The sequence below is a fragment of the Erythrolamprus reginae genome, chromosome 8 (genome assembly GCF_031021105.1).
Source record: "Erythrolamprus reginae isolate rEryReg1 chromosome 8, rEryReg1.hap1, whole genome shotgun sequence".
In the NCBI taxonomy this organism is placed as follows: Eukaryota; Metazoa; Chordata; class Lepidosauria; order Squamata; family Dipsadidae; genus Erythrolamprus; species Erythrolamprus reginae.
In genome coordinates, this window is record NC_091957.1 from 16,987,193 (window position 1) to 17,010,842 (window position 23,650).

The following is a 23,650-nucleotide window of genomic DNA, read 5'->3' on the forward strand; positions in this document are numbered from 1 at the left end:
GACCGAATTGCGCCGCTGCGACCTCTCCGTGGCGCTAGACCCCGTAGAGCTCCATGGTTCAACGAGGAGCTCCGGGAGTTGAAGCACCAGAAGAGACGTCTAGAGAAGCGATGGAGGAAGAGTAAGTCCGAATCCGATCGAACACTTGTAAGAGCTTTTATTAAGACTTACAAAGTGGCGCTCAAGGCAGCAAGATGCGCGTATCATTCCGCCTTGATTGCATCAGCGGAATCCCGCCCGGCCGCTCTGTTTAGGGTGACCCGCTCCCTTCTTAATCAGGGGGGAGTTGGGGAGCCCTTACAGAGTAGTGCCGAGGACTTTAACACGTTTTTCGCTGATAAAATCGCTCGGATCCGGGCCGATCTCGACTCCAATTGTAAAACAGAGTCGACTGACAACGAGTCAGTCGAGGTGACTGGGGCTAAACGTCTTTGTCCATCTGTCTGGGAGGAGTTTCACTTGGTGACACCTGATGAAGTGGACAAGGCCATTGGAGCTGTGAGTTCTGCCACCTGTTCACTGGATCCGTGTCCCTCTTGGTTGGTTTCGGCCAGTCGAGAGGTGACACGGAGCTGGGCCCAGGAGATTACCAACGCTTCCTTGGGGAGGGGAGTTTTTCCAACACTCTATAAAGAAGCGCTCGTGCGCCCCCTCCTCAAGAAGCCCTCCCTGGACCCAGCCGTACTCAATAACTACCGTCCAGTCTCCAACCTTCCCTTCATGGGGAAGGTTGTCGAGAAGGTGGTGGCACTCCAGCTCCAGCGGTCCTTGGAAGAAGCCGATTATCTAGGTCCCCAGCAGTCGGGTTTCAGGCCCGGTTACAGCACGGAAACTGCTTTGGTCGCGTTGATGGATGATCTCTGGCGGGCCCGGGACAGGGGCTTGTCCTCTGTCCTGGTGCTTCTTGACCTCTCAGCGGCTTTCGATACCATCGACCATGGTATCCTTCTGCGCCGGCTGGAGGGGTTGGGAGTGGGAGGCACTGTTCTCCAGTGGTTCTCCTCCTACCTCTCCGGTCGGTCGCAGTCGGTGTTAGTGGGGGGTCAGAGGTCGACCTCTAGGTTTCTCCCTTGTGGGGTGCCTCAGGGGTCGGTCCTCTCCCCCCTGCTATTTAACATCTACATGAAACCGCTGGGTGAGATCATCCAAGGGCATGGGGTGAGGTATCATCAATACGCCGATGATACCCAGCTTTACATCTCCACCCCATGTCCAGTCAACGAAGCAGCGGAAGTGATGTGCCGGTGCCTGGAGGCTGTTGGGGCCTGGATGGGTGTCAACAAACTCAAACTCAATCCAGACAAGACGGAGTGGCTGTAGGTCTTGCCTCCCAAGGACAATTCCATCTGTCCGTCCATTACCCTGGGGGGAGAAACATTGACCCCCTCAGAGAGGGTTCGCAACTTGGGCATCCTCTTCGATCCACAGCTCACATTAGAGAAACATCTTTCAGCTGTGGCGAGGGGAGCGTTTGCCCAGGTTCGCCTGGTGCATCAGTTGCGACCCTATTTGGACCGGGAGTCACTGCTCACAGTCACTCATGCCCTCATCACCTCGAGGCTCGACTACTGTAACGCTCTCTACATGGGGCTACCTTTGAAAAGTGTTCGGAAACTTCAGATCGTGCAGAATGCAGCTGCGAGAGCAATCATGGGCTTTCCCAAATATGCCCATGTCACACCAACACTCCGCAGTCTGCATTGGTTGCCGATCAGTTTCCGGTCACAATTCAAAGTGTTGGTTATGACCTATAAAGCCCTTCATGGCACCGGACCAGATTATCTCAGGAACCGCCTTCTGCCGCACGAATCCCAGCGGCCAGTTAGGTCCCACAGAGTGGGTCTTCTCCGGGTCCCGTCAACGAAACAATGCCACTTGGCGGGACCCAGGAGAAGAGCCTTCTCTGTGGCGGCCCCGGCCCTCTGGAACCAACTCCCCCCAGAGATTAGAACTGCCCCTACCCTCCTTGCCTTTCGTAAGCTACTCAAAACCCACCTCTGCCGCCAGGCATGGGGGAATTAAGACTTCTTCTCCCCCTAGGCTGATACAACTGTATGTATGGTATGTTTGTACGTATGCTGGTTTTATATATTAAGGGGTTTTAAGTTAGTTTTTAGTATTGGATTTTTACTGTACATTGTTCATGACTGTTGTTAGCCGCCCCGAGTTTTCGGAGAGGGGCGGCATATAAATCCAATAAATGAAATGAAATGAAATGAACCATTGTAAGTTGAGGACCGCCTATATCTTTACCAAAAAGAACCCGTCATGGACGTGCCTCAGTCTTACCATTTTCCTCATGGCCATATTCCTGTCCTGCAATGCTACATCTCCGAAAGACCATTTTATTCTCGGTGAGGGTACCGGTTTTATCTGAGAAAATATATTCAATCTGACCCAGATCTTCGGCGATATTCAGGGATCCGCACTGGATCTTTCGGTCGGATGCTTCGTCGTATAAATCGATATCATTCTTGATCAAAAAGATGTGCCCCAGTTTGACAAATTCAATGGAGACGTAAAGAGAAATCGGGATTAAGACCTGTGTGGTGAAAAGAAAAAACAAAAGGAGGGGGGGAAAGGCAGATTCGTGAGGTAGAAAACAGATTAAAGATGGCTTCCTCACACGACCAGATCTTCCTCTCCATTCACAGGCAGTCCTCGATTTACAACCAGCGAAGGGCTCCCCGTCACCGGCACTCCCGGTGTGTTCCCGGTGATTGGCACGGGTGCGAGATTCGGCTTTTGCGCATGCGCAAGAAGCGAAATCTCACTTGAGGATGCTCACATGTGTGAGATTTCACCGATTTTTGGCAATTTCTTTGCTTCCGTGTATGCGTGGAAGCAAAAAACTGCCAAAAATCGGCAAAATCTCACACGCACTAGCATCCTCTCACACGGGCGTATGTGGGCATGCATCGGCGACACGGACATGTGTGTGCATCTCCATTTTTCCAACTGGGACTGCGTACGAGACTGTCCATGCAACAGCCCACTATTGCTTACTGTTAGCATTCTCCACTGGGCTTACAGCCAATGATAGAAATACTGTATTTGAAACAGAGTATATGTGGCAGTGGTGGTTGTTCAGACAATAACACAGACCACTATTTTAAAGATATAAGTATTATTTACAATGTGTACAATATCATTAATATTACACACTAAGCATAATACAATCCATAAAGCTTAGAACTACGTTGCCTTAAACACGACCTAAGCATAGCCCATAAAATCATTTGCTGCAACGTCCTCCCTGTCAGTGACTACTTCAGCTTCAAACCACAGCAACACACAAGCACACAACAGATTGAAACTTAATGTAAACCACTCCAAACTCAATTGCAAAAAGTATGACTTTAGTAATAGAGTGGTCGAAGCATGGAACTCACTAACTGACTCTGTAGTGTCATCCCCTAACCCCCAAAGCTTTACCCTTAGACTGTCTACTGTTGACCTCTCCAGATTCCTAAGAGGTCAGTAAGGGGCGTGCATAAGTGCACCAGAGTACCTCCCGTCCCCTGTCCAAATGTCTCTTTGTTTTAATTGCATCACGGATATGAACTCCATTATTTCAATAATCATTTTTCTTCTCTGTTACTCCCAATGTTTTCTAATTCATTTTCAAGTACAGTATATTGATATGTTATTTCTACTTATTATGTACAAGACAAAACAAAATAAATAAAAATAAAATAAATACATAAATACATAATACACACAGTTCCATATCAAATCCAGAACCATGTGTGACTAACTGAACAACTGCAGGGATTCACTTAATGATGGATAGTAAAATGGGGATCAAAATTCACTGAACGCCCATTTCGCTTAGCCAAGGAAATGTAGCCTGTATGAGAAAAACAGCCCACCTTGTTTCAACCTTGTTCGAAGTGCTTCAGGACCACAGGGGCATAAGTCAAAAAAGTGAAAAGGAACAAGCTATAAAATTACCTGCAATAAAATGATCATGGTCCAAAACATTAGAAAACCTCCCAATTCTGCAGGTAATTCTTTCCCGCTTGCGTAGAGTAGGGGTTTCGGATGGGCACTTAGCCAACGTCTGTTCCCTTTAAAGAAAGGAAAAAAATAATAAAGATTTGGAAGAGTTAAACATCAGAAATGAACATAATTTAACTATTCTTTAAAACAATATACTTATTATTTATTGCTCATTAATTTTTATACCTCTTTTTATACCTCTTAGTCTTTATTTAACTTATTAGCAATATTATATTATTATTATTATTATTGTTGTTGTTGTTGTTGTTATTATATTATTATTATTATTATTTTCACAAAAAAACAAACAAGATTGATATGCTGGATTCCGTATCACAATATCACAAGTTGAACACTTCCCAAGCATCTATGTATTTTCGTATTTTCATTTTGCAACTGACAGATCGTGATTTTGTCAGTTTATTGTTTTCAAATGCCGGATGAGGTCTTTTGGCACAGTGCCCAGTGTGCCGATTACCACTGGGACCACCTGTAGTGGTTTATGGCAGAATCGTCATAGTTCGATATTAAGATTCTGATATTACCGAAATTTTTCTTTTTCTTTTTCTTCTTTTTCTTCTTCTTCTTCTTCTTCTTCTTATTGTTGTTATTGTTATTATTATTATTATCATTATTATTATTTAGCAATATTAAACTGCTAACCAGAGCATAGAAAACATCTGCCAGACCAATCCTTGAATACAGCTCACCTATCTGGAACCCACACTGCATATCGGACATTTATACAATTGAGAGAATCCAGAAATATTTCACAAGAAATACTCCTCTGCTCGCAACAGAATTCCTTATTCCACCGGACTCGAAATTTTGGGCTTAGATAGTTTAGAGCTACGCCGCCTTCAAACTGATCTAAATGTAGTTCATAAAATCTTCTGCCACAATGTCCTACCTGTCAATGACTACTTCAGCTTCATCCGCAACAATACACAAGCACACAATAGATACAAACTCAATGTAAACCGCTCAAAATTCCCCTGCAAAAAATACAACATCTGCAACAGATGTTGGAATGCACTACCTGATTCTGTGGTTTCTTCCTCAAACCCCAAAAACTTTAACCTTAGACTGTCTACAGTCGACTTCTCCCCATTCCTAAGAGGTCTGTAAGGGGCGCGCATAAGCATAAGCCTACGTATGTAAGGGGCATGCATAAACACACCAGCGTGCCTTCCGTCCCCTGTCCTAATACTTCTCTTATATTTCTACTAACTACGTGTATATGTTTATGAACTCTAGTATTTCTTCCATATTATTCCTATATCTTTTCTTCTAATCTTCCATTGATATATTTTTCTATGTTTATATCCTCTGAAGCCTACATTATATATTGTACAAATTAATTAATTAAATAAATAAATAAATAAATAAACAATACCTGTCTTCCTATCCTATTGTCAAAATTTACCTGTACCTACTTTGCTTTTGTAATACCTGCTATCTTGCCTAGGTTTTGACAAATAAATAAAGTATAATAAAATAAACTTACCGATCGCCGCTATAAGGCACATCACTATGAGAAGCAAGACGCACCAGAAAATGTCCTTGTTCATTCTCTTCTCCAGTTTACTTCGCTTGTACCGAGTTCCCATTGTGTTTAACATGGCTTTTGTTTCATGTCCTTGCAACACACAAACACACACACACAGAGACAAGCACGCAAACAAGAAAAAGAAACCCACATTGGGTGTTTCAATGCAAAGCAAAACTTTAACTTATTAAGTGGGGGGAAGCTGCATAATATTTATGCAACAAAAATAGTGTTCTGCCCCAACTACGGACCACAAAGAACGCAGCACACACAAATTTTGTCCAAACTTTTGTTTACTAAATTAAAGACTACTAATGAGCTTTCTTATTAGTCGGCAAACACAAATACAACTTAAAGCAGTCTTTGCTGAACACCGGCGGTTAATTCAACTTCATTAACAGCCAGCAGAAGTCCGTGAAATAATAAATCAAGTCTGAACAGTCTTGGTGATAACACCAATTCTTAGGATAGTTGGCAAAATGCCCAGAAGCAATTTGCAGAAAAAACAAGAAAGTCCAGTTGCCACTAACATTACATGAAATATTGGACAAGTAGCACGGACCAAATTACCAATACAGATAACATCCACATGCAATTTTCATAACTTTTCTTCCATGTAATCCTTTTCATTTTATTGCTAAATGTTCTGGAATTGTGTTTTGTGAACATTTGTATTTCCTAACTGACCAATGAATGGCTAGAAGTTTTTCTGCAGAATCCAGCTATGGCACCCACCTGCATACACCACAATGCCAACCACAGCTTCTGTGTTCCGGATAATACACCCTCGCATTAACAGGTTGTCCTTATTTAAGCCGACTCGCACCTGATCCATATTTTCACTGTAAGACATGGAAATCTAAGAGTGATTCTTACCGGTACTGCAGCCCTGCTTAAAAATAAGAGCATCTTCAAAACTACTTACATGAAGCCCCGGAATGAATTAAGGTCATTGTTGGGAGCTTCACATTCTATTCTGCATATAATTTCTTCAGGATTAATTTCATAGGCCTGAAAAAGAGGAAGAATATATATATATATGTGTATATGTAATGTATATGTATATATATTGTAGAGAGAGATAATAGCAAGATAGATAGATAGATAGATAGATAGATAGATAGATAGATAGATAGATAGATAGATAGATAGATAGGCAGGCAGGCAGGCAGGCAGGCAGGCAGGCAGGCAGGCAGGCAGGCAGGCAGGCAGGCAGGCAGGCAGGCAGGCAGGCAGGCAGGCAGGCAGGCAGGCAGGCAGACGGATATATGATAGCTAGCTAGATACATAGATAGATGGATGAATAGATGGATAGACAGACAGAAACAGAGAGACAGAGAGGTGTGTGTGAGTGTGTCAGTGTGTGTGTGAAGAAAGAACGGATGGAAGAAGCAATGGATGGAAACCACCCACTTGTGGATTGTCCTTCTCTGGAAGTTTTTAAGAAGATATTGGACAGTAGTCTGGAATTGTATATAATTTCCTGCCTGAACACGGGGTTGGACTAGAAGGCCTCCAGGGTCCTTTCCAGCTTTATTCTGATGGATTGAAATGATCAAGAGCCTCCTGCTTGAGCAGGGGGTTGGATTCCCTTCACAACCATGACGCCGTAATATCAAACAGTCACTTAATGGAACGGCCTTAAGTCAGGGACTACCGGCAAGGTCCTCGACGTGATTGGTACCTGTTCGGCGAAGCCCTTCACCACCTGTCTCTGCTTCAGATTGGTCTCTCCATCCAGGCTTGAAGTCTCAATGTGGCAGATGCCATCCGGGTCGGTAGAATAGATCAAGATCATATCAGCTGGGATCTCTTCATTGCACACCAGTCGAATAAAATCTCCCACGGCCACATCGCTCCAAAATTTTTCTACGTAGTCTCTCTCTTTTCTGGAAAACCAAACAAAGGTAGCATTAAATAGGTGGAAAACATGAGTATGGTAAAAAAAAAAAACCCCACCTGTATTTTATTTATACACTTTTCTTAAAAAATCAACATCCACATCAGGGATCTTTAAACCTGGCAATTTTAAGACTTTAAGACTTGTGGATGTTAAACTTTAAAACTTTAGGACTGGTGGACATTAAAACGTTTGAACTTTAAGACTTCTGGATGTTAAAGTCCACAAGTCTTAAAGTTGCCAAGTTTGATCAGCGTATTGTCTGAGTACAGACAATGGTTTTGAAAAATAAAAATATTAGTAATAATAACAATATTCATATCCTCCATATTATTATTATTATTATTATTATTATTATCGGAGTCCTCGGAGAAGGGTGGCATACAAATCTAATAAATAAATAATAAATAAATAAATAACAATAATAAGAATGGTAATAGTAATGATGATGATAATAATATTTGCTTCTCCATGCAAATAATAATAATAATAGTAATAGTAATAGTAATAATAATAATAATAATAATAATAATAATAATAATAATAATAATTTATTAGCTTTGCATGCCGCCCCTCCCCGAGGACTCGGAGCAGCTCACAACAGCAACAATAATACAATATAATACAAATTCAATATTAAAAAAAACTAAATTAAAAAAACATTACTACTAAAAAGCAATCAATTTTACCCAATCACATTGTGCCACTCTCAAATGCTAAAATCAGAAGGGTGGGGGAGAGAATTAATCCCCCCATGCCTGGCGGTATAAATGGTTCTTCAACATCTTGAGGAAGGCAAGGAGGGTGGGAGCAATTCGAATCTCCGGGAGGCCAGGGCTGCCACAGAGAAGGCTCTTCCCCTAGGTCCTGTCAGACAACATTGTTTAGTCGACAGAACCCGGAGAAGAGCAACTCTGTGAGACCTAATTGGCCGCTGGGATTCGTGCGGCAGAAGGCGGTCCCGGAGGTATTCTGGTCCGATGCTATGTAGGGCTTTACAGGTCATTACCAACACTTTGAATTGTGACCAGAAACTAATCGGCAGCCAGTGCAAGCCGCAGAGTGTTGGTGTAACATGGGCATACCTGGGAAAGCCCATGACTGCTCTCGCAGCTGCATTCTGCACGATCTGAAGTTTCCGAACACTCTTCAAAGGTAGCCCCATGTAGAGAGCGTTACAGTAGTCGAACCTCGAGGTGATGAGGGCATAAGTGACTGTGCAGTGACTCCCGGTCCAGATAGGGCCGCAACTGGTGCACCAGGCAAACCTGGGCAAACGCCCCCCTTGCCACAGCTGAAAGATGGTGCTCTAATGTTAGCTGTGGATCAAGGAGGACGCCCAAGTTGCGGACCCTCTCTGAAGGGCTCAACAATCCCCCACCCCCTGGGTGATGGACAAACAGATGGGATTGTCCTTGGGAGGCAGCCACTCCGTCTTGTCAGGGTTGAGTTTGAGCCTGTTGACACCCATCCAGACCTTCCTTGTATCTTTAATCATTCTCTTCAACTTCTAAATTTCTAACTTCTAATTAACTAACAGGAGAAATTTCCTGACAATTAGAACAATTAACCAATGGAACAACTTGCCTCCAGAAGTTGTGAATGCTCCAACACTGGAAATTTTTAAGAAAATGTTGGATCACCATTTGTCTGAAGAGGTGTACGGTATCTTGTCTAAACAGAGGGTTGGACTAGAAGACCTCCAAAATCTCTGTTGTTGTTGTTATTTCAATTTCTTTCAAAGCATCATTGGTAAAACGAGTCCCATGTTTTAAAAAAGCATATTTATTTATTTATTGGATTTATAAGCTGCCCCTCTCGGAGGACTCTAAATTGGTAGACCTAAGCTGCCAAATAAAATGTCTCTTCCTTCTCCTTTATTTTCAGTGTTCATCTATCCATCTCTCTGTGTATTTAATTTTTAAAAATATATATATTATTATTACACTTTGTAATACAGGGATCTCCTCTTTCTTCCAGTTGTTCAAAAGCAATTTGTACACCATTAGTTTTGATACCAATAGATAAGTCCTCAACTTACGACAGAGGGTTTGAAGGGACATGGCTGAAGAAAAGTCACTCATGGCCGGGTGTTTTTTCGCACTGACGACTGTTATGGCAATCATGTGATTGAGATTCAAAGGCTTGGAAACTGGCATGTATTTATGATGATTGCAGTGTCCCTTCCAACAAGCAAGGGGGAAAGCCAGATTCGCTTAATTACCTTACGACTTAAAAGCCTTCAATGGGCATCTCTTAAATTGAGGTCTTAGTTATGTGCTGCAGAAGGACTGTTACGTACCTGTCATACGCCATGGTAGTGAAATTGTTTATCTTTTTGTCTAAGTTGTACTTTGTGTAATCCTCTAAGCCATCTTTTATGGCGATAATGGTGAGGACCACGCAAAGAGGAATCATGGTGATTTCCTTTCTAAACGCTTCTACCGCTGGGACCCAGTTAAGCAGAACGATAAATAAGAAGTACAGATTGGCGACCCTGAAATAGAGCAAAATTACACCCGCCGTAAACATACGAGATGAATGAGAGGTATGAGTAGGTACATGCAATCTCAGCTAGTCAAAGGAATATTGAAACAACTATATGTATCCCCAATATAGATGTTTGTCATATGTAGTGTCAAATATACAGTTATTTCCCTTTTTTTTTTACTTGAATATTCTGTTTAAAATTATAGTTCGGATAGGCTTTAGTCACCACACTGTAAAAAAACCTGTTGAAAATAGGGATAGGGATGAATAGAACAGAACAGAACAGAATACATAATAATAAGAGGATAGGATAGTATGGGATGGGATAGGATAGGATACGAGAGAAGAGAAGAGGAGAGGAGATGGAATATGGGGAATGGAATGGAATAAAATTCTTTATTGGCCAAGTGTGATTGGACACACAAGGAATTTGTCTCCACTGCAGAAACAATCGCAATCATAACCATAAAATACAATTATCATCAATTATAAGATACCACCAACCAACCAATAGTCCCAAGATGCTAAACAAATAAGGTAATTGTTAATTGGATTTGTAATAGGAATAATACAGGCCTGCTACGGTTTGATATCTTGGGGCCTAAGAGAGCATCCTTGTGGGAATTAGTTGTTTTGTAGAGTGATGGCATGGGAGAATAAAATTAGCAGAATTATGATTTATGGTTCTATAATCTCAAATAAAATCAGGAAAAAAACAAATAACCTGTGGAACTGTTCAAAGAGATTCCTAGGTATAAAAGACCAAAAATGGTATTTGGTAGTCCGTATTTTGTTCTTCGCATAAAGGTTGCTGACTTTTTTATATTCGTCTTTAAAATGGGTTGACCAAGGTATAACGACTCGGTGTTTCTTCGATTTTTCAGGGACCAGCAGGGTCTCACAACTCGGAGGTCGGACTTTGTTATGCCTGCGGAAGGCCAATTTCAGCCACCGTCGACAACATTGGGGTGCCCACCCCCAATCTCCCATCTTCTCAGAAGACACCAGCAAATCTGGGAAAGGAGACCTAGAAGAATAAATGTAAAGAATTGTTACAAAAGCGTATGTGCACGGTGATCAGGGGTGGGTTGCTGCCCGGACGGGGTGGAACGCAGTGGGGTACTAAAAATGGAGCTCCACCCCCGAGCACCCAATTTGCACTGAAAGATGAAAGAAAATGCAGGGCATCCTGTATAAGACACACCCACAGTGTGGTAGTAAAAGTTTTGGTAGCCTTTCACTGACAGTGATCAATGGCGCATTGCACAGTCTACTATTAAACAAACCTAAATTGCCAAATATTTAAACAAAGACTTGCTCAAGCATTTTCGGGTGGGAAAGTGGAGGTATTTATTTATTATTCCAGAAGTTGTGGGTGCTCCATTGGTAGAGGTTTCTAAGAAAAGATTGGATAATCATTTGTCTGGAATGGTAGATTATAGGGTAGTGATGGCGAACCTTTTTTTCCTCAGATGCTGAAAGAGTGTGGGCATGCCCTATTGCACATATGTGAGTGTCCACACCCATAATTTAATGCCTGGGAAGGGCGAAAACAGCTTCCTCCATCCCCCGGAGCCTCTCTAGAGTCCAGAAACGGACTGTTTCCCAACTTCTGGTCGGCCCAGTAGGCTTGTGTTTCGCCCTCCCTAGGCTCCAAAGGCTTCCCTGGAGCCGGGGGAGGGTAAAAGCGACCCCCCCCCAGGCTCTCTGGAAGCCAAAAATGTCCTCCCAGAGCCTCTGTGTGAGCCAAAAATCAGCTGGCTGGCACACATGCATATTGGAGTTGAGCTAGGGCAATCGCTCACATGCCAGCAGATATGGCTCCGCAAGCCACCTGTGGCACCCATGCCATAGGTTCACCATCACTGTTATAGGGCTTCCTTCCAACTTTGTTATCCTGTAAGAAAGTGTTTAAGCAGAGGGTTGGGCTAGAAGACCTCTAAGGTTCCTTCCCACTTTTTTTTTAGGACATATTTTTTTAAAAAAAATTCTCTCCACTTAAAACATACATAAATGGGAACACATATATCATTGTCTAACATGTCTACTTGAATACACATGTAACATACATATAATACACATAAAACATCAATACTTAACAGTATCTATATTAAATCTTCTTATATTAAAAAAATAATAAAACATCCTAAAATTCTATTGGCATTTCATCCATCCCATTTTGGGATTGTGTTACACTGCACAGTGTAGGGCTTTGCCCACTTCTGATCCCATAGAAAAGACATCAGTAACAATAGCTCAAAAAGCATAGAAGAAGAAGGAGAAGGGGAAGGGGAAGAGGAGGAGGAGGAGGAGGAAGAAGAAGAAGAAGAAGAGGAAGAAGAAGAAGAAGAAGAAGAAGAAGAAGAAGAAGAAGAAGGGGAGAAGGAGGAGGAGGAGGAGGAGGAGGAGGAGGAAGAAGAAGAAGAAGAAGAAGAAGAAGAAGAAGAAGAAGAAGAAGAAGAAGAAGAAGAAGCAGCAGCAGCAGCAGCAGCAGCAGCAGCAGCAGCAGCAGCAGCAGCTGTGGATGAAACATGTTAGAGTGATAGCCATTGTCATCGGGACACTTGGTACCATATCCAAAAATTTCTAAAAACCCCTCAAGAAATTGCAGCTTCCTGCAATAACACCAGTGGAACTGCAAAAGACTGTGCTACTCGGAAGATCGTATATTTTAAGAAGATATTTTGTTGATGCCTAGGACGCTGGCAGGAACCCGTAGCAACCATCAGAGCCAGGCAATTGGTATTTGTGATGCATATTTGAATGTTCAGTTGAATAACAACAATAACAATAATAATAATTTCACAAAACACATCAAGAAATTGCAGCTTCCTGCAATAACACCAGTGGAATTGCAAATAACTGTGTTACTAGGAATATCATAATATATTTTAAGAAGATATTTGGTTTATGCTTAGGACGCTGGCAGGAATCCGTAGCAACCATCAGAGCCAGGCAATTGGTATTTGTGATGCATTTTTGAATGTTCAGTTGACTGAGTTTCACGTTTAATATACAAAGATAAAATAATAATAATAATAATAATAATAATAATAATAATAGTAATAGTAATAGTAATAATAGTAATAATGATGATAATGATGATGATGGTGATGATACAGGAACTCACTTCTTTGGACTTTACTGCCAATAAAAGTTTTCACAGAAGAAAACCGGGCAGCTCCTTAAGATCCATGGTGGATGAAAATCTTTGCACGTGGTACCAAGGGCATCCAACTCAGAGAATTGCCGGAACCAGCAACTGAACTCCATTGTTGTGAACATTCTGGAAGAGATAAAAACAATGGATTGTGCAACCACGAGTTGGAGCTCCTAGGTTCCGCAGGCCGACATACGCCCTCCTGGCTTTGCAAATACAGGTGGACCTCAACCTCCAACCCGAAATTTACGTTGCTACGGGAGAAATGCGTTAAGTGAGGATTGCCCTGTGTTACATATGACCAGGCGCGGATTGACTCTATCACCACTACCGATGCAATGCGCGTGCAGCTTTGCTTCTCCTGCGTGCGTCCCAGTGAGATTTTGCTTCTACTTATGCACAGAAAGTAAAATCTTGCAAGGGGAAATGTGAGGGAGAGAGATTTCGGTGATTTTTTGCTTCCGCACATTCATGGAAGCAAAAAATCACCAAATCTCTCACACATGCACGTCCCCTCGTGAGATTTTGCTTCCTGCGCATGTGCAGAAGCAAAAACACACTGGAACGTGCACGCACACAGGAGAAGTGGAGCTGCGCGCGCAGCTCAACTTTTGCTACCATTGCGGCATCCTTTACGTTTTGGTAGCAACCCACTACTGCATACGTTCTCTTGGCTTTGCAAATACAGGTTGACTATTGCTTGTTGTGAGTCTATTATTAGACTCAACGATCAACCTAAAATTGACATTGCTAAGGGAGAAATGCGTTAAGTGAGGTTTGCTCTGTGTTACGTAAGACCTGTCTCACCACCGTTGTTCAACGAACCACGACGGTTGTGAATTTAGTGACACGCTGGCTCAGAAAATCCGGCTTCCTCGTGGATTTTGCTTGCCAGAACGTCAGAAAATGGGGATTGCGTGGCTGCAACCGTCGTAAATACGCGTCGGCTGCCCTGAATTTTCAGCACCTTTCCAGGGTTGTTAAGTGTGAAAAAACACTCCAAAGTCACCTTTTTCCCTCAGGACTGATGCTAAACTTCGAACAGCCGCTAAATGAAGTAAAATGGACCACAACAGGGGTCCAAATTTTATGTTGTGAAGGGAGACATTTGTTAACATTTACCTCATTTTGCGACCATCCTTGCTGTTGGTAATTCAATCTCAGCAGCAGTTAAACGAGCAATGTGGTCATTAAATGAATTTGGCTTCCCTGTCAGGAGGCCACAAAATGGGATCCCATGACCACAAGGGTGCTGGAACGGTCGTTAAGTGTGAAAAAAGGCCCTAAGTGACTTTTTTTTTTGCAATTTTGAACGGTTACTAATCGAATTGTTGCTAAGGCGCGGACTGCCTGCATTTTAATGTAATGGGTTTGCTTATTTGAGGATTACAGATATATATAATCGTTCCCTCAGGTGTAGCGCAATTGGTGTCATAAAACTACAATTCCCGGGATGCAATCAATGCTCGTGACAAAAGGGGACTTTTCCGCGCGCCGGCCAAAGGCTGCGCCTGCGCAAAAAACGACCAAAGCTGTCCTAACTCCGTTGCCTTCCGTCACAGAACACCACGCGTGCGCGCGACGGAGCGTCAACGAGGCGGAAAAGAGCGAGCCGGGCGGGACTTGTGCGCCTGCGCACGAGAAGATGAAACTCTTAGAGAAATTGCCGGCGGCCGAGACGTCGAAGGTGAGGACGGAAAAGAGGTTTTTATTATAGCCGAATATTAGCCTAGCGGAGTTTGCGCATCAGCGGAGTATCTTCTTTCCCTCCATTTCCCTCTCAGTCCGGGCATCGAGCGTTCGACGCTAATTGCCCATGCGCAGAATGGTTCTCGCGTCTAATGTGTTTGGGCATGCGCGCTTGGGGTGGGGGTAATGGATTGGTTTTTGAGCATGCGTAGTAGGGTTCTTTTTAAAAATTCCTGTAGCATCCTTGAATAACAGAATAACAAGAGTTGGAGAGGACCTTGGAGGTCATCTAGTCCAACCCCCTATTTCTTTCATTAGCATATTTACAATTTTCTGGGTTTTTTCAACAATTTTCGGGTTTGGGGGCACAATGGGCCCTGGGTGCACACAATACTAGTTATATAATGTTACCTTTGTGGAAATCTGCCAAAAAAAAAACCCTCTGAAGGAGCTTGTTTTTATGTTGAATTAATTCATTCATTATAATTATAATTATAATGAATTAATTAATTCAACATAAAAACAAGCTCCTTCAGTTTTTTTTAATTAATTAATTTTAATTAAATTTTAATTAATTAATAAGTAAATAAATATTGGCTCAGGAGTGGCTTACCTTGATTTAAAAGTTATTAAGGTATTCCTTAATATTAATGATGGCCCTAGAATTATTATGAACTGAAACAAAGAAAGACTTGTAGGGAGGCCTCAACATATGACCACAACGGAGCCCCAAATTTCTGTTGCTAAGTGAAACAATTAAGTGAATTCCCCCCACACACACACCTTATCACCTTCCTTGCCACTTTAATTTAATTTAATTTAATGGATTTATAAGCTGCCCAACTCCTTGCGGACTGTGGGCTGCATACAGCAATTTAAAACAATATAATAACCATTTACTAACAGGGTCATTAAGTGAATCAAGTATCCCCATTGATTCAGCTCCTCATAAATGGGTCATTCTTTGTCAAGTGGACCAGGTGTCCACTTGACTGGTTTTTGCAGCCTTATTTGAAAAGAAACCATCACAAAAACAACATATATAATAGAAAAAAGTGTTCTTTCTAATGAAACAAAAATGAAGATAATTAAAGATGAGAGCTCTGTTTCATCACCTTCAATCTTCATTAGAAAGAGCACGGTTTTTTTCTATAGCTCTCTGTTTTCTCATCTTCAATCATCTTCATTTTTATTTTACCTGCTGTTGTGCACATTCAAATTTGTACAGAACAAAGTATTCAGTGAGAATATTTCTTTCATTCAGATCTAGGATGTGCTATTTGAGTGTTCTCTTTATTTTTTTTAGCAGTATATGTTGTTTTTGTGATGGTTTCTTTTCAAATAAGGCTTCAATTTCACCTGGTCCACTTGACAAAGAATGACCCAAATACGAGTCAATTGCCAAGCATCTGAATTTCGATCCGGTGACCATGAGGTAATGGCCATAAGTATCAAAAATTGTCCCTTTTGCCAATAATAATCTGAATATTATAATGTGGGGATGAAGTTCTATAATATAGTTAGAATATAGTTAGAAATTGAAGTAAAATGAGCACAAAATTAAAAAGATTAGGGGTGATAAAGAAATGATTTAACCCAGATGACAAAATTAGAATACAGTATAAGGAATATTGTGGTTAGCTCTGGCCCTGCTCCTGCCCCAAGGACTGTGGATGTGGGGGAGACATCCACATGCTGCAGGCCTGTTTTGCCCCCCCCCCCGTGGAATCTGCTGATGAAGGCTCCTCTGACCAAGAAGACATGAGTGACAGGGAGGAGGAGAGTGGGGCAGACAGCTCAGAAGGACAGCAATTATCTAGCTCCTCCTTGGATTCAGAACAAGAGTTAATGATACAGCCACGCATGCGGAGAGCGATGCATAGGCAACAACAACTGAGAGATTATTATCAAAGAAAATGAGGCCACCTGTGGTTGGGTGGGGCTGTGGTAATTAGTGAGGCTGCTATAAATAGCAGCCTGTGAGTTTGGCCATTGTGGAGGATTATCTGATCATTGTGTTTCGTGACTGCTTTACTGACTTTGACCTTTTGTGTGCTGATTTTTCCCCCGCTTTGAAACTAAACCAGAGCAAAGTGTGTTTCACTTTGTGAAAGAAGAAGGACTGTGAATTGCCTCACAGCTGCAAGCTAAGTATCACAGAACTGATAAGGGACTTGTACAAATTACTAGTTTGTTTGGAGACGACTGCTCTTGGCTATACCAAAAGAGGGCTTAGTTTAAGTGAATTTTCATTATAAAGAACATTGTTTTGAATTTTCAAACGTGTGTGTGTCTGAAATTTGTACCTGTGAATTTTTGGGAGGAGTCTACCAGAGAGCCCGACAGAACAAGGAAATGTCAATATTAGGCAGAGAACCCCTGGCTAAAATGTTTGAAGCCCAACCCTGCTACGAATGGTTACTAAACAAACTATTGCAAATCAAGGACTGCCTTATACATCCCGCTTATTCGTGCCACTTAGGAAATCATGTCTTTATATGCTTCCATTTTTATTTTTAATTTTTTGCAGTTCTTCCACAAAGTCATTGATGGGCTGTACGGCCACGTTTCCCCCCAGTATCGAGACTACGACACTGTTTGGAATTTAACAGAATGGATGGAGGTGCTGGAACAAACAGCATTGTATTTCAGGACAGCGGTTGGAAAAGATCTTTCTGAGGAGGAGGTAGAAACAAGCTTAAATTCAGAAATTTATTTCACAGAAAAGGAAATCATTGTAAGCAAAGCTTGGTTTATGCAGAAGAACTTGATTGTGTTTAGATTTAGAATAGAATAGAATTCTTTATTGGCCAAGTGTGATTGGACACACAAGGAATTTGTCTTTGGTGCAGATGCTCTCAGTGTACATAAAATAAAAGATGCAACACAAGGATTGTCATAGGGGTCAAATAAGCAATCAGGAAACAATATGAATAAAATCTTAGGGATACAAGCAACAAGTTACAGTCATAAGTGGGAGGAAATGGATAGGAATGATGGAAAAATACTAGTAGTAATAGTAGTGCAGACTAAGTAAATAGCTTGACAGTGTTGAGGGAATTTTTTTGTTTAGCAGAGTGATGGCATTCAGGGAAAAACTGTTTTTGTGTCTAGTTGTCTTGGTGTGCAGTGCTCTGTAGCGACGTTTTGAGGGTAGGAGTTGAAACAGTTTGTGTCCAGGATGCGAGGGGTCAGTAAGTATTTTCACTGCCCTCTTTTTGATGCGTAAAATGTGTTTACAGATTAGATTAAAAGAGATTACATTAGGTTAACAGAGTCGGAAGGGACCTTGTAGGTCAACTAGTCCAACCCCCCCCTCCCCCCCACCAAAGCAGGACACCTTACACCAGTGATGGTGAACCTTTTTTTGGCTCAAGTGCCAAAAGGATGCACAGTGCGTACGATAGCATGCTCGTGCATGCCCACACCCATAATGCAATGCCTTCCTCCCATTCATGTGCACAAGCCTCACTGAAGCCTCTGGAAGAGAGGGGGAAAGAGATGGAGAGGAGAGAGAGATAAAGAGAGAGGAGGGAGGAAAGGAGAGAGGAGGAAAGGGAGAAAGAGATGGGAGAGGGAGAAATAAGGGGGGAGAGGGAGGGAGAAAGAGAGACCTGGGGGAGAAAGAGAGAAATACCTATTTCTCTTAGAAAAGAACTAAGCTTTACCATCACTTTCTTTTTATTCTCTATGATTCACAACAACCGGGTTACTAACTTGTCAACCGCCTTGATTCACTTAACAACTGCAGCATTGTTTATACTGCTAATTCTTTTTTCTTTGTAGGCTGTTCAGCCATTGGCGGAGTTAAATCCTGACACGCAAAGAGCGGCGCTGACTTGCTTGAAAGCCAGAAAGCCTGATATTAGGCAAGCCCTGATTGGGAAAACAAATGCTATTTGTTCTTCCCATCTCCTGAATTTTGACTGGCAGCTCAAGGTTAGAGAACAAACCTGCTCATTGTTGTCTGCATAATATTTCTGGATGACGGGAGATCGGTTGAGGACTACTGACATGTTAAAAGCTCCTGAGATTACCATTCTTAAACTCAAAAAAAAAAGAGGAACTGGTAAATATGTAGGTAGGTAGGTGAGTGAGAAAGGGGGGGATGTGTATGTATGTATGTATGTAGAGAGGGAGGGACATAGATAGATAGATAGATAGATAGATAGATAGATAGATAGATAGATAGATAGATAGATACATGAAAGATGGGTAGATAGATTGATTGATTGATTGATTGATTGATTGATTGATAGATAGATAGATAGATAGATAGATAGGTACGTACGTACGTACGTACGTACATACATACATACATGAAAGATGGGTAGATAGATTGATTAGGTAAATAGATTGATAAGTGATAGATAGCTAGATAGATAGCTAGATAGATAGATAGATAGATAGATAGATAGATAGATAGATAGATGATAAATGGGTACAGAGATTGATTGATAGGTAAATAGATTGATAGCTGATATAGATGGATGGATGGATAGATAGATAGATAGATAGATAGATAGATAGATAGATAGATAGATAGATAGATAGATAGATAGATAGATAGATAGATCTTATCTTCGGTCAAAATGAAGATTTTCACCGAAGATAAGATATAGATATAGTCCGATATCTACCCGGACAATCATGTCCACTCAATAAAGTTTAAAATGTTATATCTTTGAATAAGCTGTTGTGATTTAATGGTTTCTCTTTTTTTCCCTTTCTTGGAAGGCTGTTCTAAGTAGATAGGTAGACAGATGGATAGATAGATGGATGATAGGTAGATATAGATAGATGGAGTGAGGGAGGAATGAAGGAAGGAAGAGAGGAAGGGTAGGTAGGTAGAATTGTTCTAAAAATGTGAGTTCCAGATTTATTTATTTTATTTATTTATTCGATTTTTATGCCGCCCTTCTCCTTAGACTCAGGACGGCTTACAACATGTTAGCAATAGCACTTTTTAACAGAGCCAGCATATTGCCCCCACAATCCAGGTCCTCATTTTACCCACCTCGGAAGGATGGTAGGCTGAGTCAACCTTGAGCCGATGATGAGATTTGAACCACTGACCTACAGATCTACAGTCAGCTTCAGTGGCCTGCAGTACAGCACTATACCTGCTGCGCCACCCCGGCTCATATAGTTATAGAAGAAACAATAGGCATCACAATCTCCGTAACATTTACACGTATTCAGAGGTTCTTTCAGCTCTCGTGTTGTGACCTTAAAATAACTGCTAATTATTATTTTTTCCATCTCTTCTAGTAAGAAAAAAAAAAACCAAGTCTTAATTATGTTGTCTTTACATCCCTACACAGCTCGCCCTTTCTAGTGATAAATTGTCCATGCTCCAGATGCCTCTTTTAAACCTTGACCTGGATTTGTCTAAGGATGGGGACCTCCAATTTATCTCTGTGGAAATGAACAAAGAAGAATTGCAGGCTCTCATAAACGCATTGGAAGCGGCGAACAAGGTGGGTTCATTTTGTTTAACTTACTTTACAGATGTTTCACTGAGCAACATACATTTTGGGCTCAGTTGTGGTCGTACATCAAGGGAATTGGCAAACACCCAACCTGCAGGACATAACTGAATATTTATTTCACTCCAAACTGAGGGATAATTCTATTTCATAAAAGCCAACAAAAATGAACACTCAGGCCAACAGTGTCTCAAAAGGTTAAATCAATGGACCAAAAAGTTTATTAAAACGTCTTCGGTCAAAATGAAAATAACGAAACGTCTCAGTTATAATAAACTTTGGTCCAATTGCCAGATTTAACCTTTGTGTGTGTGTGTGTGTGTGTGTGTGTGTGTGTGTGTGATTTTTTTTTGTCAAGTCACCCTGGTATATTGAAGGAGCATCACAGCTTCCTTATTACCTCTCGGCCCCACTAAGGAGCATATTCCAAGGCAGATGAGCTTTTTATAGCCGGCAACTATAATCTATAAGTGTAACATATTTTTGTTGATAATGAAAAAGAAGGGAGACTAGTATAGATCTATTTTGGGCTTATTTGCCTTCATCGGGTAGCCACACCTTTACTGGGATTTGAACCTGGGGCCTCTGCCTTTGTTTGATGCGATACCCGTAGAACTGCCTTACAAGGCAGAGGCCTCAGGTTCAAATCCCAGTAAGGGTATGGCTACCTGATGAAGGCAAATAAGCCCAAAATAGATCTATAGTAGTCTCCCTTCCTTTTCATTATCAGCAAAAAGATGTTGCATACATACATTCATACATACATACATACCTACATGTCCTGTATGTATGTATGTATGTATGTATGTAGAACTGCCTTACAAGGCAGAGGCCCCAGGTTCAAATCCAAGTAAGGATATGGCTACCTGATAAAGGCAAATAAGCCCAAAATATATCTATAGTAGTCTCATATATTATATATATGTGTGTGTGTGTGTGTGTGTGTGTGTGTGTGTGTGTAGATTGTTCTGAGTTCGGGTTTTGCCCTGTGTAATATTTTGCATGTTTATGCGACGTTTCGGTGAAATCACATTCACCATCATCAGGCTGAAGTTTCCAAGCTTCGTGCTGTTGAAAAATGGAATGTTTGCAACTGTCATTTCTTCCTAGTATATAGTGTGGGGGTGGAGATTTGGTTTGAATGTAGCAAATAGATTGGGTGATTATGTTTTAGTGATCTGATTGGTTGGTGTAATCATAATTATTAGAAGGACTGACAATTTACGAAAACAAATATATATATATATATATATATGTGAATGATGAGGCAGCAGCCATCTCGATCACCGGAACATAGAAACTTTAATAAAACCACTTAGCTTTCGTTAGCGTGCTGCTAACTTCGTCAGAGTATTAAAATGCCATGGGAGACAATTGTCATTGTCTCCCATGGCATTTTAATACTCTGACGAAGTTAGCAGCACGCTAACGAAAGCTAAGTGGTTTTATTAAAGTTTCTATGTTCCGGTGATCAAGATGGCTGCTGCCTCATCATTCACACACATACCTGGAACTCGCATTTTTAGGACTATTCTTGATATATATGTGTGTGTGTGTGTGTGTGTGTGTGTGTATGTATATATATATATATATATATATATATATATATATATATATATATATATATTTGTTTTCGTAAATTTTCACGGGTATATGTATGTAGATTGTTCTGAGTTCGGGTTTTGCCCTGTGTAATGTTTTGCATGTCTATGCGACGTTTCGGCGAAATCACATTCACCATCATCAGGCTGGAGTTCCAATCTTTGTGTTTTTGCAAATGAATATTAGCAACTGACAAAAACACAAAGATTGGAACTCCAGCCTGATGATGGTGAATGTGATTTCGCCGAAACGTCGCATAGACATGCAAAACATTACACAGGGCAAAACCCGAACTCAGAACAATCTACATATATATATATATATATATATGTGTGTGTGTGTGTGTGTGTGTGTGTGTGTGTGTGTGTGTGTAAATTTTCACGGGTATATGTATGTAGATTGTTCTGAGTTCGGGTTTTGCCCTGTGTAATATTTTGCATGTCTATGCGACGTTTCGGTGAAATCACATTCACCATCATCAGGCTGAAGTTTCAAGCTTCGTGCTGTTGTAAAATGGATTTTACATTCCATTTTACAACAGCACGAAGCTTGAAACTTCAGCCGGACAATCATGTCAACTCAATAAAGTTTAAAATGTTATACTATCTTGGAATAAGCTGTTGTGATTTAATGGTTTCTCTTTTTTCCCCCTTCTTGGAAGGCTGTTCTACAGCTGAAATGATTCCAGATTCAGAGCCTCCCAGGGCTGGCAAACAGGATATTTATTCTAAAACGCAAAAGGATATTCCCACCCCACCCCCGAGATGGAATTATTCAGCACATAAAAGACGCTGAAGAAGTTTAATTGCAAGCTTACCAAGACTCAGACTACTGAACTGCATTAGATCAAAATCAGTTACATAAGTTAAGGTAAATTGTCCAAAATGGACCAAAGTTTGGATTGTTAACAGTATGTCTGAAAAAATGAAGCTGCTGAAAATTCATTAGATTTCTTACTACATTAGCAAACATTGCATCAAATTGTTTTTAATTCACTTCGGATTTAGATTTTTGACCACCATAGGATTGTCAGGCTGGAAAGCAAAATACATTGTTTCTGACTTGCCTAAGAACAATATTTTCCAGGATTAACGTAGCTCTGTCCACAAATACCAAGGAACATGTCCACTTAATTGAGTGCATCCAGTTTGAAAGTGACGTTAGGAACAGCTCACACGTGTGTCAAGCGGATTTATGACATCAGAGCAATATTTGTATGTGGGGGAAATCAATAAACGTTTTTGTAACTGGGAATATCTGAAATGGATGAAGCCTAAGCTGTGAAGCAGGTTGCAAAAATTAACACAATGTTGAATCTTGTGGGTTTAGGACAACTTGCCATAAGGAAAAAAGGTTACACTAACTTCGAAGAAATGATGGAATAGAATCATAAAAGGAAGGAGTGCCAAAGGAACAGGCAAAATAAAATGTGAATGATAAAAAATCAAAATATTTTTTTTAAAAAAAATATTTTAAATTATTACATTGTCCTGCGGTGAATTGGCCGTGGTGAATTGGCCTATTTCGGAATCTTATACCCAAATGGAATGGAATAGAAATGAGAAGAGAAGAGAAAGGAAGAGAAGAGAAGAGAAAAGAATATATAGAGTATAGAATATACACTGCTCAAAAAAATAAAGGGAACCCTTAACCCAGTATAACTCCTAGTAAAGCAAACTTCTGTGAAATCAAACTGTCCACTTAGGAGGCAACACTGACAATCAATTTCACATGCTATTGTGCACATTCAACTTTGTACAGAACAAAGT

At 41.1% G+C, this 23,650-nt stretch overlaps 2 protein-coding genes across 2 annotated transcripts in view; one reads left to right on the forward strand and one right to left on the reverse strand.

The window, feature by feature from the left end:
• ATP10D (ATPase phospholipid transporting 10D (putative)) overlaps positions 1-14,228 on the reverse strand; it is a 37,678-nt gene extending 23,450 nt beyond the window's left edge. Inside the window, exons 1-9 of the mRNA XM_070759668.1 lie at positions 14,224-14,228; positions 10,666-10,968; positions 9,754-9,948; positions 7,236-7,440; positions 6,477-6,562; positions 6,287-6,393; positions 5,510-5,641; positions 3,955-4,070; positions 2,290-2,542 (exon numbers count right to left, since the gene is read on the reverse strand). Coding sequence (XP_070615769.1) covers positions 2,290-2,542; positions 3,955-4,070; positions 5,510-5,641; positions 6,287-6,393; positions 6,477-6,562; positions 7,236-7,440; positions 9,754-9,948; positions 10,666-10,968; positions 14,224-14,228 — 1,402 coding nt within the window. The remainder of the gene's footprint in view (positions 1-2,289; positions 2,543-3,954; positions 4,071-5,509; positions 5,642-6,286; positions 6,394-6,476; positions 6,563-7,235; positions 7,441-9,753; positions 9,949-10,665; positions 10,969-14,223) is intronic.
• A 91-nt stretch (positions 14,229-14,319) lies between these two features.
• COMMD8 (COMM domain containing 8) lies at positions 14,320-23,135 on the forward strand. The gene is made up of 5 exons (XM_070759045.1): positions 14,320-14,788; positions 17,321-17,476; positions 18,577-18,729; positions 20,115-20,270; positions 22,543-23,135. The coding sequence occupies exons 1-5, from the start codon at positions 14,555-14,557 to the stop codon at positions 22,561-22,563; spliced, it is 720 nt and encodes a 239-aa protein (XP_070615146.1). The 5' UTR covers positions 14,320-14,554; the 3' UTR covers positions 22,564-23,135.
• The last annotated feature ends 515 nt before the right edge of the window (positions 23,136-23,650 follow it).